Source organism: Amblyomma maculatum, chromosome 1, assembly GCF_055883805.1.
Source record: "Amblyomma maculatum isolate TAMU_Amacu chromosome 1, ASM5588380v1, whole genome shotgun sequence".
NCBI classification, from domain to species: domain Eukaryota; kingdom Metazoa; phylum Arthropoda; class Arachnida; order Ixodida; family Ixodidae; genus Amblyomma; species Amblyomma maculatum.
This window is the reverse complement of record NC_139344.1, coordinates 99,647,836-99,667,149: the sequence shown is the minus strand read 5'-3', so window position 1 is coordinate 99,667,149 and position 19,314 is coordinate 99,647,836. Positions and strand designations below refer to the sequence as shown.

At 47.9% G+C, this 19,314-nt stretch overlaps 1 protein-coding gene across 1 annotated transcript; it reads right to left on the bottom strand.

The window, feature by feature from the left end:
* Positions 1–7,393: 7,393 nt before the first annotated feature.
* On the bottom strand, positions 7,394–9,381 carry LOC146203298 (uncharacterized). Its single transcript, XM_084602994.1, has 4 exons — positions 9,170–9,381; positions 8,723–9,083; positions 8,534–8,622; positions 7,394–7,895 (listed from the first exon to the last, which is right to left on the bottom strand). The coding sequence occupies exons 1-4, from the start codon at positions 9,379–9,381 to the stop codon at positions 7,394–7,396; spliced, it is 1,164 nt and encodes a 387-aa protein (XP_084459120.1).
* Positions 9,382–19,314: the final 9,933 nt, after the last annotated feature.

Genomic DNA, 19,314 nt, shown 5'->3' with positions numbered 1-19,314 from the left:
CGAGGTGACGCCGTAATCGCCGCTTGTCCAGAGCCAGTTCTGCGCTTGTCGGGTCGTGTTCATGTAAACCCGGTAGGGTCGAGTCCACTCAACTCCCCAACTCAACCCGACAGCGAAGGGTCCACGTAAACAGGTCTAATGTGAGCCAGCCTTTATATAAACTCGACTCGACTAGAGTTTAGACGAGTGGCCGCTATGGTGTCGCTTCGCGTCGAGACGAAGAACTAGTAGACGGCACCAGATTCCGGTTTTTCCCCGCGCAAAAAAGTACACTGGCGACTTGCGGAGGTCGCGCGCCTCGATTCATTACGGAGGGGGAGACCCGAACAATACCTAAACAATTGTACGGATCTCCCCCTCCCTGACATATGCGTCACGCGATTCTTTCTGCAGCGGGGTCGAGTCAAGTCAACTCATCCCTGCGCCGGAGTTGACTCGACTCGACCCCCGACTTCTCGGCCTGACCCGACAGCATTTACATGAGCCCTGTAACCGGTTTTCGACCCAATAGCTCAACTCAACCCGCTCCTGTCGTGTCCATGTAAACACCGCTTGTGAATGCCGCTGTACTACACTCTAGCTGTACTGTTCTCATCTCCCATCATACCTCAACTTAACTCGATACTGTTTACATGCTTCCTGCAGCGGGGTCAAGCCGAGTCAGCCCACCTCCTGCGCCGGAGTTGACTACTTGACTTCTCTACCCGAAAACATTTACATGAACCCTGTAAGCGGTTTTAGACCCGATAACTCAACTCAATCCGCTTCTGTCGAGTCCATACAAACGCCGCTACACTAGCGACTCACGGACGTCGCGCTATCGATTTGTCACGGAGGGGGAAATTCGAACAACTGCTAGGGAATTGTCCGGGTCTCTGCTTCCGTGACGAATCGATTCGTGCGACCTCCGCGAGTCGCCATGCTAGAGATGCGCGGGAAGAAAACGGAATCGGGTGCCGTCTACTAGTTCTTCGCTTCGACTCGAGGCGCAGCCGTAGACCTGTTTACATGGAACCGACAGCGGAAGGTTGAGTTGGAGAGTTGAGCTGAGTGGATTCGACCCTACCAGGTTTACATGAACCCGACCCGATGAGTGCAGAAGCGGCTCTGGACGAGCGGCAATTATGGCGGCCCCTCACGCCGAGACGAAGAACTAGCAGACGGCACCCGATTCCGGTATTTTCTCCCGCACATCTCTAGCATTTTCCATACTGTTCTCCTCTCCCACTGTGTCCCGACTCAACCCGACAGCGTTTACATGCTTCCTGCAGCGGGGTCGAGTCCAGTCAACCCACCCCCTGCGCCAAAGTTGACTCGACTCATCCCCTTGACTTCTCGACCCAACCCGACAGCATTTACATGAACCCTGTAACCGGTTTTCGACCCGATAACTCACTCAACCTGTTCCTGTCGGGTCCATGTCTCATAATTGCCGTTCGTCTAAACGCTCGTCGGGTCGGGTTCATGTAAACCCGTCCATTCAACTCAGCTGCTCACTCGACCACCGCTGTAGGGTCCTTGTAAACAGGGGCTAGGAGTACATCGCGGGCCGAAAAGAGGCTGCACAAGGAGAGGTGGGGAGGGGGCCGCGCACCCAGTGTCTTTAATAGATGTGTCGACGGACGCCGACAAAATTCCCCCGTCATGGCTTGAGACAGGGGTCATTATCGGATTAGCCGGACAGCAGCATTGTCTCGCTAATGTGGCACCGACAGTGTCTCATCCCCGACGCGATGCGACTGCCATGTTGCTGCATGCCCTGGTTGCCATAGGCGCACCGCTCAATTGCTACGGCACGTAAGAACACACCGGATGGCGAGTGAGCCGGGTCCTTTAACTGGCTAGGCCGAAGAAGCACACCGTGTCCGGCGGGCCGAGTTGGAACGGGTGAGAAGACACCGTAAGTGAACATGTTGCCTAATGTGCATATTTTAGAGCATAACCAAATCAAAACTGAAGAGAAAAAAGGAATACCGACCAACAGCTAAACCGAACTAAACTGTACTTTCGCACATTTGACTCGGTTCAACCTTAGTTAAACCCTGCTATTTTTTTCTGCTATTTTTTTTCCGTCCTGTCTACGCTTCTCTCGTGATCGTCTTTCTTGCTCACATACCTTCCCATTGTCATAAACCAACTCGCCCAACAACGCGTGTCCTGCTGAGTTTCACACCTCCCCTTCTAGACACTCTAGTCCTAGATAAAAGTTTCACGAGCGTTAGCCATCGGCCGCAGCAGCAGTACAGTGTTAACAGTGTTCTGCCGCTTGGATATTGGCTCGCTTCCGCGTAGTTAAGCTTTTCAGCAACGGGCTAAAGCGTCCCCATATTTATTTTGTTTCTTTCTTTTGCATTTTAGCTGTATTTAAATACAGCCGCCACGGCTGGATTCGAACCCGCGACCTTGGGAGCAGCAGCCGAAAGCCAAAAGCTACTGAGCCGCCGCGGCGGGTGGATCAGTTGCTATCTTTACGCCATCACCCAAGTTCCTGTTTAGATCGGCTGACGGTGTAAAAGGTATAAGCCTATATGCTACATCGCCCAAGTTGTACGCAGTGGAGTGGGTGGTATACGAGCACGCCAATGGCTTCTATATAAGCGAGCTGGCGAGCGTGTGAAAATAGAGCACTGGAGCAAATCATCGCTTCGTACTCGGAGATTCCACTACACCGCGACTAACGTGGGCAATAGAGCATAGAGCCACTGGAAGATCACTGGATACTAGTGGCTCCAGAGAGGCCCTACACCTTAGAACTGTGCGGTGGAAGATTTTCTTGCTTGAAGATAAAAAGCCATTGCGGCACTTCTGCAATGGCGCGTAGTAGTTGCTACTGCTAGAGAAACTTGTGTCTTCCTTCGCGAGTTCCATACATCTCGGTACCTCTCGCTTCACCGAATTGCACGCGCACCGGAGGCATGCGGAGAAAGACAACCAAGAGAAATCTGAAATAGTCAGAACTTGCCTGGACCAAGCTAGCACCGTACTCATTTCCGTCTTCACACGAACTGACGTCGCTGCTGCCTCTCCTTTTTTCATTTCTCTATACGCAAGAATGGTGGAATAGTAAAGCTCAGCTGCTCAGCACGAGGTCCCGGGATCGAATTATGATCGCGGCGGCCCCATTTCTGATGCGCGTACAAGAGAGTGAGAAGTTTGGGCTTAAACTGAACATTAAAAAGACAAAGATCATGGCGTCTTGCCCTATCAAGTCCTGGAACATCAATGGACAAGAAGTGGAAGCTGTGACAGATTTTCTCTTCTTGGGCTCCAAGATTACCCCGGAAGGAGACTGCAGCCATGAAATTAGGAGACGCCTGCTTCTGGGAAGAGAGCAATGGTTAGCTTTGACCGCCTAGTAAAGAGTAGAGACATTAGTCTGCCAACAAAGATCCGTATAACTCGTGCTATGGTCTTTCCAGTTGTGATGTATGGATGCGAGAGTTGGACTGTGAAAAAGGCTGACAGCCGAAGAATTGACGCGTTTGAATTGTGGTGCTGGCGAAGACTCTTGAGAGTTCCTTGGACTGCCAGAAGATCAAATCAGTCGATATTGTCGACCATAAACCCTGACTGCTCATTGGAGGGTCAAATTCTAAAGTTAAAGCTCAGCTACTTTGGTCATCTGATGAGAAGAGAGGAGTCGCTGGAGAAAGATTTGATGTTGGGAAAGGTTGAGGGTCGCCGGAGAAGGGGTAGGCAGCGAACGCGATGGTTAGATGGCATCCTCGAGGCACTGCAGATGAAGTTATGTGGTGTTAGGAAGATAGTGAGAGACCAGAAAGCGTGGCGTGACATGGTCCATGGGGCCACGAAGAGTCGGACACGACTGAACGACTGAACTGAACTGAACTGGCCCCATTTCTACCGAGGTAAGGGCAAAAACGCGTTGTACTGAGCCAGCAGTGCAGGTTAATGAACGACAGGTGGTGAAAATTAATCCGGAGCTCTACACCGTGGGCTTCTCTCCCCGCCTTCTTCATTCTCTCCTTCAGCCTTTTCCTCAAGGCGTGGTTCAGGTTACCGCCAAACGTTTTACAACTACTACTACTGTCCTTTCGTGATGAATTAAGCGATAGCATTTTTAGAGATTCTGCGGGATAGAACCGAAATTTTCCCGGGAATTAAAATTAGTGATGGGGTGGGGCAGGTACTTTTCTTGGGGGGTGAGAGGAAGGCTTTGAGGGTAGGGGAGAAGCTGTAGTCATTTTTTTTTAGGGTGTCTTGATGGGCGCACCCCACCTCCGCCACTCCGTGAAGGGTTGAGACATTTCTTTGAAAGAGTCAATGCCGCCTCTACGAGAACATGCGGCATATTTGCATATTTGAGTCCACTCCGTGTTTTGCCTGCGCCATGTTACACACGTGTTTCTCGTTAATTTGCTTTATTTTGCAGGGTTTAACGTCTCAGAGCAACTCAAGCTTTTAATTAGAGACGCTGTAGTGGAGGCCTCCTAAAATTTCGATCACTTGGGTTTTTTTAACGTGCACTGACATCGCACAGCACATGGACGCCACTCGACGCCCTCCATCGAAACGCAGCAGCCGATGGTCCGGTTCGAACTACAGTGGCTGAGTTCGAACCCGCGTACTCCGGCATACTAGTCGTACGTCATAGCCACTCCGCCACTGTGGTAGGGACTCGTCGATTTCAATTTTTCTTGGCTGCAAGACAATGAGGACATGTCCAAGTGTTGCGTGCCTGTGTGCACTAATCAGTCCCGAAATTGGTGTACAGCGTTCGCGTTTTCTGGAGATAAAAGAGAAGGCTCTTGTGGACTATAAAGGTAAAATGTGACAAGAGGCAGCCGGCCAACAGTTCACGATTACGCTATTACGATTACAATTACGCTAATAATTACGTGCACAGCTTTAAATTAATACCCAACGTGTGTCCTAAAAATGGCGGTAGCGATTTTGTAGGCATTCATTTCCATTTCAAACATGACACTGGGCGCGGTCGTTTAAATGCCAGTATATACTGCAGAATCTTGTGCTGAAAATGGTTTGCCAAAGTACACAAGGACGCACAGATGAAGGCAAGAATCGCATATATTAAGCAACAGCTGTCGGTGTAGTAGTATAGCAGTCGGCACCGCGTGTAGGAATTGAGGGTTGCGTAAAAAAAAATACACCATGGAAATTTGTGGTTTCAGTATTTGATGGTTGATGCGTGATAAGCGATGAACAATTGATGAAATAACTGCAATTAATAGATTAATTGATGATCTGAAGAAATGAGAAAAAAAGGCGTTCAAAGGTGCCAAAATGCTCAGAATGAAACACCAATGCTCGATGATGCTAATTAAAGAAGTTTAGTGTGTAATTAAGTAATTAATTAATTGGAATAATTGAAAAATGAAAAACGTGTTCAAAGATGACAAACTGGATAGAATGGAAAGCCATGGTTTGTTGGTGCTAAGTACCGATATATAAAAAATAAAATAAATTAAAAAGTAAAAAACATCATCCGTGTGGGTGAAACGCTATCGCGTTGTGTCCCCATAACTTTTTAATGTGAAGAGAAGTTGCAAGGAATAAGGAACCTTGCTTTGAACAGAACATTGCTCTTGCTCTGGACCTTGCCCTGAACATTGCGCCCGAACATTTATGATCTAGCTCTTTGCCACTCACAATATGCACCTAAAGCTGCAAATATCTCTGACTGAATAAAATGAATGTAAAGCGAACCCTCCGGGTCGTTACTTTGCATCCTTTAGCCAAGTTCTGAATAGGTCAATTCGTCAAGGCTACTGAACAAATTAATCATATTTAAGGTTGTACGACCGCACTGATTCTTCTCAAGTTTGAAGTGTGTCCAGCACGCATTTCGATTCGTTGTTTCAGTAAACTGCCGGAGCAGACAAACCACATCCGCCATTAGTGAGTTCAATTTAGAATTATAAATCTCGTTTTGCACGGCGCAGTTTGGTAAAAGCGGGACGAAGACGCTCCGCGATGTTACCGCTGGCTCGCAATCAATTAAGTTTTGGGCTTTCTCTACAAAACAAATAAAAAATTAGTGTTTTCACCCATTTTCGGAAAGAATTGGTTCGTTAAATCGGGACAGATCACGAAATTGGTTTCGTTATTTGGTATTACTCAAGGCATTAGACCCTATGGGCGTCTGAGGTGGATTCATATCTTCGTTAAATCGAGAGCTTCATTAAATCTAGTTTTGACTGTAGTTGAACCTCTACAATTTTTTGCTACTGAAGATGAATTCAGTACTATCCAGGAACGCGTAGTGGCACTCCCTAGGTTGCGTTGGATAAGGGCACAGTGCAGCTTGTATAGCTTGCAAGGGAGAGAGGATAGGCGGAAACGCCCATGGCGCGAACATTATTACTAAAAGCAAGCTGCTGAGGTCGATTGCACGGACCATCAAAGCAATATGTAACCTGCGTCACGGGGTTTAAAATGGTGGAGACGGCTCCAGGCACTAGACGTTGGTATGGAGGCAAATGGCTTCAGTTCAACTGAGACCCAGCTGCTAGGTGTGGGGTGCTGGATAGCACTGACAAGTAATTGTAGCTGCTGGTCTGCTTTAGTTTCTTCAGCAACTTCTTGAACTGAGAAGGCATTTGGGATGCTGTGGCACTGGATGAAGTTAATATACTCGTTGGGTGCTTTGTCGATGCGGGCATGTATTTTCATCTCAGGAACCGGGCGCCTGGAAAGGTAATCGGAAGGGTTACTACTTCCTGCGGTGTGCTGTACATCAAACTTGTACTGTTGAATGCGTAGAGCTAGGCGCTCAATGCGGACAGATGGTGATGATCTTGGGTTTCTTAATATGCTCACTAAAGGCTTGTGATCAGTCAGCAAAAGAAAGTGAATTCCACAGAGATAAAGGCGAAAGTGTTCCATTGCCCATACAGCTGCGAGCATTTCACATTCTATTTGGGAATAGCGGCTTTCAACAGGCGTGAGCGCTCTACTTGCATAGGCTGTCACTGCAATGTGTTCACTGACACATTGTGTGAGGACAGCACCCAGTCCATGTGGACTTGCATCTACTACCAGTTCTGTTGGCTTGGATGGGTCAAAGTATGCAAGGGTGGATGCATCAGACATGGCTTGCTTTAAGCTCTCAAAAGCATTCTGCTGTCGTTCTGTCCACTCCCATGCAACATTCTTCAATGTCAGTTCACATAATGGCTGTGTGAGGTCGGCTAGATTTCTCAGGAATCTGCCTGAATAGTTGATCATGCCTAGCAGGCTCTTTACTTCTTGCAGTGACTCTGGTGTTTTGATTTGTAGGAAGGCTGCTATCTTCTTGGGATCAGGACGAACGCCGTCAGCTGAGAAAATAAGTCTAAAGAAGTTCAGTTCTCGTTGATGAAAGTGACACCTTTTTCCGTTGAGTGTCAATGGAGTCGCTGCAGAACTGCTTTCAATGAGGCGTCATGCTCCGGTTTTGTGTTTGTCCAAAAACAAGGATGTCGTCACTAACATTTAGGACATTGGGGATGCCATTGAGCACTTGGCGGATGGTGTTTTGAAAGATTTCAGCCGCACTGCTGATGCCAAAGTTCAGACCTTTGTAGCGAAACAAGCCAACATGTGTCGAGAAAGTTGTGAGCTGCCTTGAAGAAGTGTCAAGTTCCAACTGGTGATATCCATTCTTCAGGTCAAGGTTGGAGAATACTGTTGCTTCATTTAAGGCAACAATGATGTCATCCACTGTCGGACACAAATGTCGTTCACATTGAATGGCACTGTTCACAACACGCATGTCAATGCAGATTCGAATTTCATCAGGCTGATGTGGTTTGGGCACAATAACCACAGGGGACACCCACGGTGTAGGTCCGATGGCTGGCTCTATGATGTCTTCTGATGGGAGGCATTCAAGTTCTTTTTCTGTGGCATCACGCAAGGCAAACGGAGTACTTCTGAGTGGTTGTGCAACAGGTGGGACTGAGTCGTTCACAAAAAGGTGGATGTGCTGGTTTTGAGTTTTCCAACTCCACTAAACAATTTGGGGAATGCTTCCACGACTGACTTGTCACCTGAATTGTCAGAAACTTAATACGTGATCTGTACAAGCCCCAGGTTGGTTGCTGCTGTGAAGCTTAAGAGTGGTGCACAGTTTCCTGGAATGACAAAAATGTCTTCTTCAATGCACTTTTCTTTGTATCTCATTGTAACAGAGACTTCGCCCAAAAGTTCAAGTGGAGACGTTGATTTGTATGGGAACACTCTGATGGATGTTTCTTGCAGATTCACATTTAGGCGACAGCTCTTGAAGTCATTTTCACCAACAATTGACACTAGCACCCGTGTCGATTATGAAAGTGACTGGCACATTGTTGACAGTGACAATAGCCTTTGGAGATGAACTTGCTTGAGGGGAAGTCATGGCAACAAAAACATACTCGTCGCTGCTTAGACTGGTGTCACAGGTGGCTGCAGGCTCTCTAGTACTTGAACTCTTCTTACTGCAGGCTAACTGTGTGTCTGAGTCATTGTCACAGTCCACTGTGTGTACTGTTCTCCTGGTTGAGCGACAGAATCGTGCAAAATGACCAACCTTGTTACATGCCTTGCAAGTCTTGCCCCATGCAGCACAACTGGATCGACCGCCTTGGTGAGGCCACTTGCCGCCACAGTTGCGACAATCTGCCGACGAGACACGAGGTTGCCGCGGTGTGTAGACCTGCCGTGGCATCTGTCGTTCATTTCTTGGGTGTTGGCCATAGTGTTGTCCTTCCTTGCGTACTGCGAACACCGCCGCATTGTTATCGACATGCTTTTCGATTTCGGACACATCCCGTTCAACATCCTCGAGCATTCTTCCTTGCTTAGGTAAGTCCGGTAACGTGAGGGAATGAAGCATGGCATACTTTCGGAGGCGAGACAACGTTGTGGCGAGAATGATTTGGTTCTTGACTTCAGAGCCGACATTTTCGAAGTTACAGTGGTGAGAAAGCTGCCGGAGGCACGCGTAGAAGGCATCCAGTGACTCGCCAACGTTTTGCTGAGCTTGACAAAATTTATAGGTAGCAAATGTTGAGTTCACTCGCGGTGCAAAATATGTATTCAGTTTTGTTCGAGCGGCATCGTATTCTGCCGTCGATGTACTCTGCGTGGTTTGGGTTGTGCACCTTGCACCTTGGGTTGTGCACCTTGCACCTTGGGTTGTGCAAGGTGCACCATCGCACCTTGCGCAGCGCTCTCGGGGAGCGAGCGATATATGTCGTAGACTTCTTCACCGACGTAGTGCAGGAGGAGCGCTTTTTTGCGTGCATCTGCTGAGATATCGCAAGCTAAAAGAAAGTTTTCGAACCTTTCTATCCACTTTGTCCATTCGTGACCAGTATTGTTGTCGTTGGTAGCGCGCAGGTCAAAACTTGCGAAGGCAGGGAGCACATGTGCCATGGCTACGATTGCCGGTAGCTGCTTGTTGCTGATTGGACGGACTGACTCTTGATGTAGTGGTACTCACATGAGATAAAAGCACTTCTGACACCGTCTTAGTGTTCCTGGAGGCTGTGATGGGGTCCGATTGATTAGATTGGGCGAGACACTGATGAAGCGAGCCTCTTAGTTAAGCTATAGTGTTCTAGAATTGGGAAGTGTGCCGTCTTCGGCGCACGGCAATGGGAGCGACGTGGTCGCCGGAGCGATGAAAAGCGTAGGTGGCGCTGTCAGCCGTAGGAGCGCATCACGAGCGCGTGCGCCGCAGAGGAAACTGTTGGGGCGTCTGCTTCTGCGGCTCGTTTCCTGCATGAATTTTGTTGCATCGCGTTGCTTCTCTAGCTGTTGTACTATGGCGCGTTGTTGAGCGAAGAGCGATGAATGGTCAAGCAGGAAAACACGTTTGCAGAGAGCACAGTCACAGTTCCGTCCGTCTCGTATGACTTTCACCCCCCCCCCCCCTTCTTTTACTGAATGCTCTTTTTCTTTCGTTCTTTCTTTTGCTCATTGCGCACTCTTTCTGCTGCCTTCCCTATTCAAACCCTTCCCTTCTCGAAATGCGCTCAAAGCATGGTTGACTGAAAGCATGGTTTCCTAAGCAACAGAACCGCGGAAGGCCTTTGGGTAACTTTGCAGTCCACAGTCGACCTCGTCGACTACTTATCTGCAAAATGCGGTTTTACATACATTATCACATCGAGACTAAGCCAAGACAAACCAGAAAACCTCTTCGGCATCACATGAGGTAATTTAATGGCTGCAACGATCATCCCACGCCGGCTCAATTTTAGTGACAGTTAATACCCTGGCATTTTACAACTTAGCGAAGCCCCCAAAGACAGGAAATTGTAATGCTGAAATTGTAAATGGCTTACTTGGAATTAGCCGTACAAACGAGAAACCTACCCAGCTTCTTTCAAATCCTATTGATGAGCTTGACTGTTTGGTTGACGAGGGAAGGCTCGAGGACGTCGAAGCTACTTTGAATTCCCTTCCTTCAGATGACCACAGATACGTCACTAGGCACAGTTCTAGCCGTCTCATAACTTATATTGCAGGATATATCGCTAGAAAGTTCATGAAGAAGTCAAAATGCAGTACTTGCACTGCTTATCTCAGTTCAAGCAAATTGTGCGCGGCACAAAAAGAAGAAAATCAATTTATCTCAAACATCGACTACGGAGGTCTTCTTTATCCGTCCTCGGAGCTTGCAAAGTTCTTGCACACGCTGGAAGAGTCTTTCAAGGTTTTTTTTAGTTCAAGAAAGATTAACGCAAATAGCATGCGTGAATTTGCGTTGCTTTTGCAAAGCGCAGAGGTTTTCAAGCTTGGTTGCCCTACTCATGACAAAGAAATGACACTTAACATAGTGAAGTTCTACGTCCTCATGCTATTGCGTTTTTATGCCATTTAAGTCGCTAAACCAAGAACAGACCTCTAAAGCAGAGCAGGTAAAGCACCTAAAGCTGAGGAGGTGCAAGTAATCGTGTTTGAGGACTTTATTTAATCATTCTGCCTTTCTCTTGTGTGTTTTCAAATTGAGCAGCTTAATTTATTCACGGCCTAGTACAGTTCATTAATATTCTCATATAGTTCTGTGCAGTTTTATACGTTTGTACCATATTCTTGCACAACGTCGCGATTTTTTTTTTTCACGTCGTCCATTGTGTGGTTTCGTTCATTGCTATGTGCTCTCATTCATTCATTTCGTTTTGAGTAGAACTGCCAGTTCATATGTATTCGCCCACATTTAAATAAAGTCATCAGTAAGCGCTGGCATAATTTCTGTCTGTAAGCAATCTTCGCATACCTCTATTTACATGTGGCGCAAAAAGTATGCTAGCATAGCCTAAAACACCATTCACTGCGTTTTCAGTACGTGCGAGCGTCGATGGAAGACTTCAGTCTAGCCCGCATAAACCGGTGCATCCAATATTAAAAATTTACATGATCATAGAAATACGTTAGACATTCGTCATTGAACCTCCCGCTAGTGTTCGAGAAATAAAGCACCCAATACGTTCAGGAAATATATCTTGCCGTTGCTTGTCAGTTCGTCGGCAATCTGTATCTTACATTGCCTGTATTTGTATTGCCATTCCCTGACGACGGCAGTTTATTTTATAGGGAACTAGTTGTTTTGTTCATGAACATAACCGTTTTAATACATTTAGACAAGCGTGTGGGAGCTAAAGCGACACAATTTATTGCTACGCGCCTTCGGAGTCCGATTGAACTAGCGGTGACGAAGGCGGTTCACCCAGCTGTCTGCTCCGCGCTCCTCCTGCACACAGCGCCCTCTCTCCTGTCATCGTTAAAACGACCAGCTCGCCGGCGGCATACGGCACACTTCTCAATTCTAGAACACTATAGTTAAGCCGCCATGTTTTTATTCCATAGTGGCCAACAGAGTGGTAACATTCGGCTAGATGCCGATTACAAACACTACAGTTGGGATTGCAGCTCATTTGTCTTTTGAGTGCACTGAAAGCGAAGAATGTTCAGCATGCTTTTTGTCCGCAGTTACCTTCCTAATGATGCGTACTACCTTGTATGGGCCGATATGTGACAGGAGACGAAAGGATGTGTGCGTAGCGTCTGGAGAGAGGATGTTTTATTTACGCTGTTTACATAGTTTTTGTATGCATGAAAACAAGAAAATAAGCCTAACTGTATTAATTTTCAGAAGTAACTTTAATGAGATGTTATTACTTTCGGGGAGCAATAACTGGTAATGTAATTACTTTGGCGCAATCATCAAGAGTTACTAGAATGTAATTTAATTCTTCTGAAAAGTAATTCTAGCATGTAAGCTGAGAGTGATGCAGTGCACCAGGCATGGTGTTGACAGTGCAGCCATTTGCTAACTAGTCACAGATATACACGAGTGTTTTCTCTTACACGGCCACTCTGATATACAAGATTCAGGAATCTGAGGTGGAAGCAGGCTCGAGAAATTTGGAGCAGCTCAGGGAGCAGTAATGCCATTCTGGAGCACCTTTGGAATGTTTTGGAACACATTTCTATGCATTAATGCCTTTAACAATTGCAATTTTCTGTTACCAACATACAAAAAAGTTTTTTTTTTTTCAAGGAAGGTTCAATGCTTTGCTGACTACACATGTATCTCCAACACAACGAGGTTTAAAATTACAACAACACAAGTGACCTGAGCAACAATTCAGAACAGTCTAGCAGCAAATAGAATACCTTCTTGAGCACTTTATAACTGAATGCCATGTTTGAATAAAAGCTTTTTACCTATTTTGACGAGATTCAAATACTCTAGTCACCACTTTGATGCGTTTAAGCATCGCCACTAGTCTGGAGATCACCTCAACAAGCACCATATTTCTGAGATCCTGTTTTGATCTCCTACACCTATACAGATAAATGCCTGGGCATTGCAGTACTGCCTTCAGGGAGAATAGACAGCACTGAAAGTTGAAACTTTGTTTCTTCACTTCACTGCCTCCTGCCAGTGCTGCTCATGCTTTTGCTTGATTGATGCTGGGGCTTCCTCAATTTCAACATGAAGGCAAGAGGCCCTTTACAACACTCTTTGATAAGATTTCTAGTGATTGGCACCTTTGGTGCATAACCCCCATACGCTCCAAATATGCCTTTGCTGACATAGGCTTGACACAATTGTTCGACAAAAAGGCTGTATTGTGCATTACCTGCTTGCTTCCAAAGAAGTATTAGAATGTGTCTCTCTGTAGTTGGAGACGTTTCCTAATGGCTTGCAATAGTTTTCAGTGTCGGCTTTGCTCGCTGCTGTCTCCACCGGCAATTTTAAATGGTTGGGTGGAGATACTATGTCACATACATAGATCACTGCTATATAATCAATTCTCTCCAATCGCTTGTGGCTTCTCTTGAACTGACTTGTAAGAAAATATTATGCTCCATGCTACCATAGTTTACAAAATATTTGTATTGGTCCCAGAATGAGCTGTGTTAACCTCAGACACTTATGTGCTGCCAGTTTCGAGTATGGTGGCTCCCGTAGCACAGATCCGCAACTCACAACATGCCGCTGGCCTGCTGCTCTTCTCACTGAATCACAATGCATTTTTTGTAGGCAATACAATGGCAGACTGTGCGGCAAAAAAGTCTTCCACTAATTTGATGGCAAAACACCAAAGCAGTCAGTTTGGAGCAGTTTTGGCGCAATATTGTATTTAGAGCAGGATGAAGCAGGAAGAATGAATGAATGAAGCCTTCATGTGAATGAAGGGATGGCTCTCGGCCGCTGTTTAGGTAATGAGGGAGGTAGGAGGGATGGGAGCGTAGCTTCTTCATGGTTCTTAAAGCTGTTTCTCGTTGCTTGCCATGCTGCCGATCTGCGCGCTGTAAGTCGACCTCTCTCACACTGCTCGAAGCAGGCCGCTCTCACTGCCATAGGTGGCAATGGAATGTTGTATTGCGGTGCGAAAAAGCGGTTTGGTGCAGAATGGAGCAAATGAAGCACTACTTCCCTCTCTGATTAGATTTTGTATTGGAATGATCTTAATCTACCCATTTTTTTTAGTGACAGCTGTTAAGGCAATGCATGTTCTCCGGTTAAGAAGGCGTTGGCACTCTAACATGAAGCAGTGCAAGAAGGGGAGAAAGAAAACATGCGCGGCACATCCCGCCAATTGGTGAATGCAATTTAACCTCACGAGTGAAATCATCGTAACATGCGGTGCTGAACGGCATCACTTAACAGGTGCAGTGCACCAGTCCACCCCACACCTACTTAGAATCACTAATAATAATAATATTTGGTTCACAGGAAAGGAAAGGTGCAGTATCTGTCACACTTGTTCTGTGGACACCAGACCTGTGCCAGAAGGGAAGAATGTGGGAGTGAATGCGGAAAGAGAGAAAGTGGTGCCGTAGTGGAAGGCTCTGGAGTAATTTTGGCCACCTGGGGATCTTTAAGTGCGCTGACATCTCACAGTACATGGACGCCACTTCGTTTCGTCTGCATCGAAACGCAGCATGGAGTGATTTTTTCCACACAAACTGTGCAGCTGCCCCCATTTACACAACCAGGAAGGTAATGTATGTGAAAGGGGTTGTTTACTGTCTTTTAACAGGGATAAGAGCCCTCTCTAAGTTGCACAGAGAACCCCACAAGAACACAGCCAGTCTAGGCCTCCACAAGCGAGCTCGAGCAGCGCAGCGGCACTTCGTCATTCTTCTCCTCGTCTTTCCGATATCCTTGCCTAGTTCATCCTCGTCTTCATAATATTTTCGCATAGTTCACTACAATTTCCCCCGGAGCGAAGAGGAGCCATCCTGGCGACTTATGGTGAAGGCAAGAGGAGCGGATCTAGTACATTTTGAGGCGGCTCACGTGCACAGTTTCGCGGCCGCGATGGCGCATGTTCGAAGAGGGAGTGAGTGGCTCCACAATGTAATTCACAGGGGAGGTTTGGCGGACAATGCAGTAGGGGCCATGGCACTCGGTTCGAAATTTTGATGACAATCCCAGTGGGGTGCCAGGAACCCAGAGCCAAACAAGGGATCCTGTAGGGAAAACGTGTGGCGTCTGATCTTTGTCGTGACGATACTTTTGGCGGCCTTGCGATTCTGATGTTAAACTGCGGGCTAGCTGGCGGCATTCTTCCGCATGTTTGGCAACGTCTGAAAGGAGAGTCCACTCGGAGGAGTCGGGACGATATGGTAAAATAGTGTCCATCGTGGACGATGCCTCACGCCCATAAAGCAGGAAGAAAGGGCTAAATCCAATGGTTGACTGCGTGGCGGTATTGTATGCGTACGTCACGAAAGGAAGAACAGCGTCCCAGTTGGTCTGATCAGCGGCAACGTACATTGTGAGCATATCTCCAAGAGTACGATTGAAGCGCTCAGTCAGACCGTTAGTTTGAGGGTGGTAGGCTGTTGTGGTCCGATGTATGATGCGACATCCGGCCAGTAGAGCTTCAACGACGTTGGAAAGGAAGACGCGTCCTCGGTCACACAGCAGCTCTCCCGGCGCGCCATGGCGAACAAAATGATGTAGCAAGAACAGGGCAACTTCACGGGCAGTTGCGGCGGGTGAAGCGGCGGTCTCGGCATACCAGGTGAGGTGGTCGATGCCGGCGATAATCCACCAGTTCCCAGAGACCGCGCAGGGAAGTGGCCCATAAAGGTCAACGCCAACCCGGTCAAAAGGGCGGGCCGGGCATGGAAGTGGTTGTAAGGGGCCAGACGCACGAGGTGTGGATGACTTGCGGCGCTGGAAGGCGATGCAGGAGCGGACGTATTTGCGAATATAGCCGTACATGCCGCGCCAATAGTAGTGTTGAGAAATTCTCTGAAACGTCTTGACTACACCAGGATGGGCACACTGAGGGTCGGCATGGAAAGAGGCGCAAATTTCTTGTCATAAATGGCAGCGGTAGAGAAGACAGTCTCGTAAGGCAAAGTGTGGTGCTTGACGGCGTAAAGTCCGAGAAGGCGCAGCGTTTGGAGAAGTGGACGCGATGTCGATAAGAGATGCGAGCCACGGGTCTTTTCGCTGCTCCGCAGGCATATCAGCGATTGTTAGAGACGAGAGGACGGGATCAGCCGCCGAGGAGCAAGCAGGTTCGATGGATAGGGGAGAACGAGACAAGAGCATCGGCGTCCATGTGTTTACGGCCAGAGCGATATATAATGCGGATGTCAAATTCCTGAAGGCGGAGAGCCCATCGTGCGAGGCGGCCCGACGGGTCTTTAAGAGAGGACAGCCAACATAACGCGTGGTGGTCCGTGACATCAAACTGGCGACCGTACAGGTAGGGTCGGAATTTCGTTAGTGCCCACACAATGGCCAAACACTCCTTTTCCGTAACTGAGTAGTTGCACTCAGCTTTGGAGAGGACGCGACTCGCGTATGCGACGACGTATTCGTGAAAGTCATTTTTCCGTTGAGCCAAAACCGCTCCGAGGCCAACGCCACTCGCATCAGTATGGACCTCAGTAGGTGCTGTGGGGTCGTAGTGGCGAAGGATTGGCGGCGAAGTCAAAAGACGGCGCAATGCGGTGAACGCTTCGTCGCACTCGACCGACCATGCAGTTAAGTCACTTTTTTACCCGAGTAGCTTCATAAGGGGTGCAATTATAGAAGCGTCGAAAATAGGAGCATAGACCAATGAAGCTTCAAGTTGCTTGAGCGAGACCGGCTTAGGAAACTCCGCCACTGCGCGCAGCTTGGCCGGATCAGGGCGAACACCTTCCTTAGAGACGATGTGCCCCAAAATGGTCGACTCGCAGGCACCGAAGTGGCACTTCGAGATTCAGTTGTAGGCCGGCGTCAGTAAGACAAACCAAAACTTGCCGCAAGCGCTCTAAGTGCGTGGCGAAGTCGGTGGAAAAGACAACAATGTCGTCCAGGTGGCAGAGGCAGATGTGCCACTTGAACTTCCGCAAGATGTTATCCATCATCCTCTCGAATGTGGCGGGCGCGTTGCACAAACCGAAGGGCATTACATTAAATTCATAGAGGCCATCCGGGGTCACAAATGCGGTCTTCTCTCTGTCACAGGCGGCCATTGGTACTTGCCAGTAACCGGAACGTAAATCAAGACGAAAAGTACTCGGTACCTTGGAGGCAATCAAGAGCGTCGTCTATACGTGGCAGGGGGTAATTGTCCTTGTGGGTAATTTTGTTCAGGCGCTGGTGATCGACCCAAAAGCGAACTGAGCCATCTTTCTTCTTTATTAGCACCACTGGTGAAGACCAGGGGCTTTGAGACGGGCGGATTACACCACGTTGTAGCATGTCCTCAACTTGCTCACTGATGACGCGACGCTCTGCCGCTGACACACGATAGGGTCGCTGTCGAAAAGGCGAGTCAGAGCCGGTCTGAATATGATGCGCGACTGTGGAAGTGCGGCCGAGAGGAGTGTGGGCGGCATTGAAAGCGGAGCGAAATGTCTGTAAAAGGGCCACAAGCTCCGTCCGGCAGGTGGAAGGAAGAGCGTCATCTATGGCGTTTCGGAAGTCATCTGGCAACGAATCAGGCGTCGAATCTGACTGCAGAGCATCAATGTAGTTACTACGGTAGGTCTCGGAGGCGTCTAGGTTAGAGAGAAGGTTGGCTGGTTGAACAGAACCGGGAGATTCCCCACTTAGCAGAGTAATCGGGCGCGGAGACGGATTGTAAATGAGTAGCATCGTGAAGCCACCGTAAACATAGAGAACAGCAGACGGCAGCGGCAGGTGCTTGCGATGGATGAAGGATGCAGACGGCGTAAATAAAACACTAACGGCTGACATGGCAGGACACGATAAAGGCACAAGGGCACTAGCCTCTGGTGCTACGTCGACATCTTCAGCGATGGTAAGCTTTTGAGGACACACTGAACAGTTGTCGTCGGGCAGTGCGTCGCACAGTGCAGAAAATTCCACTTCAGCTCGGGCGGAATCGATCACGGCATTATTTTTAGACAAGAAGTCCCATCCGAGGATCACGTCGTGGGAGCAAGACGACAAAACTATGAACTCAACACTGTACATAACACCTTCAATGACGACACGTGCTGCAATCCTCTCTTCACTGGCAGTGCGGAGTGACAAACCATCAAATGACGTCGTAACTTTGTGTAATCGTCGGCAGAGTCGCTCATGAATCACTGACACTGCAGCACCCGTATCGACCAGCGCATATACGAACAGACCATCGATAGAAATCACTATAACGTTCGTGGGCAAAATTTGAGGCCTTGAGCTTTTCGCAGAGCACGCAGTTCTTGCCTCAGGAACCGCGGAGCTTAGTTTCCCTCGTCACCAGGTGGTGGTCGCCGGCATATTGGTGACAGTGACCGGCGCCGCGGAGAAGGAGAACGACGGGTTGTATACGAACACTGTTCTGTGGTGTACGCAGGCGGAGAGTGGGCAGAATGAGTGGGCAGTTGCACAGAGAACCACACAAGAACACAGCCAGTCTAGGCCTCCACAAGTGAGCTCGAGCAGCGCAGCGGCACTTCGTCGTTCTTCTCCTCGTTTTTGTGATATCCTTGCCTAGTTCATCCTCGTCTTCATATCTTCGCATAGTTCACTACATATTGTGTATTTTTTTGTTGACTAGAATTTACACGTCTTGATTCTTGGTCGATGCCTCTGTTGCTATGTGCCCTTATTTGCCTGGTGAACAGTGTCAGCTGTTAATGGGACATGGCATTTACACTACCGATTCGCTGCCCACAAGACACGCAGGTCACTTAATGTCGTACGCCATGTGACTGGTGCGACTTTGAGTGCGTGTGTAACAGCTAACGTTAAAGCTGACATGATACATGTAGGTCCCATGGTAGGCTCGTGTAATCACACCGATGGCACTCCCTGCTAGGTTCCATTCTAAAATCACTTCTCAAAGTGGCCTTGCATGGGTATACTCAAGCATCAGAAGAGAAAGGTTGAAAAAAAGTTTGTGGGTTCTCAAGAACAAAAACATCGCCATAAAAGTGACCACCAGATATTGCGGTCTCAAGACCCGGAGCTGCACCAAGGGTGCAATCTCATGAAGTCGGTGTAGCAAAATGTCGAAAAATGGGTGAAAATGGGAGTGGACAAGTATAAACGCATGATCGCAAATGCCAAATTTCCAGGGTATTCCGAAAATCAAATGCTCACAACACTGATCAATTTTTTTTTTTTTTTAAATTGATGTCTCAAATTAAACACATTTTCTTTTGCTTGCCAATTCATTCCGTGTCACTGACGCTACACCACCTCCCTTCTCCTAGTGCTCCTAACAAGCACTAAATCAGCTGGCCACAGAAATCGCCAGAATGTTGTTATATCATGTGAGTGATGGGCTCCATGTCATGGCTTTTTATGGGGAGGTCGCAAATACAGCTCCAGTTGTGACAACACAGAAGCAAAAGCTGACAAGAAAACATTTAGCACAAAAG

What these genes read in the sequence shown, in the direction of transcription:
- LOC146203298 (XM_084602994.1), bottom strand. Translation starts at nt 9,381, where the DNA reads ATGGCACATGTGCTCCCTGCCTTCGCAAGTTTTGACCTGCGCGCTACC. An exon ending in TCGCTCCCCGAGAGCGCTGC is followed by an intron (nt 9,084 to 9,169) that starts GCAAGGTGCGAT and finishes AACCACGCAGAG; the next exon opens with TACATCGACGGCAGAATACG. An exon ending in ACAATGCGGCGGTGTTCGCA is followed by an intron (nt 8,623 to 8,722) that starts GTACGCAAGGAA and finishes TCTCGTCGGCAG; the next exon opens with ATTGTCGCAACTGTGGCGGC.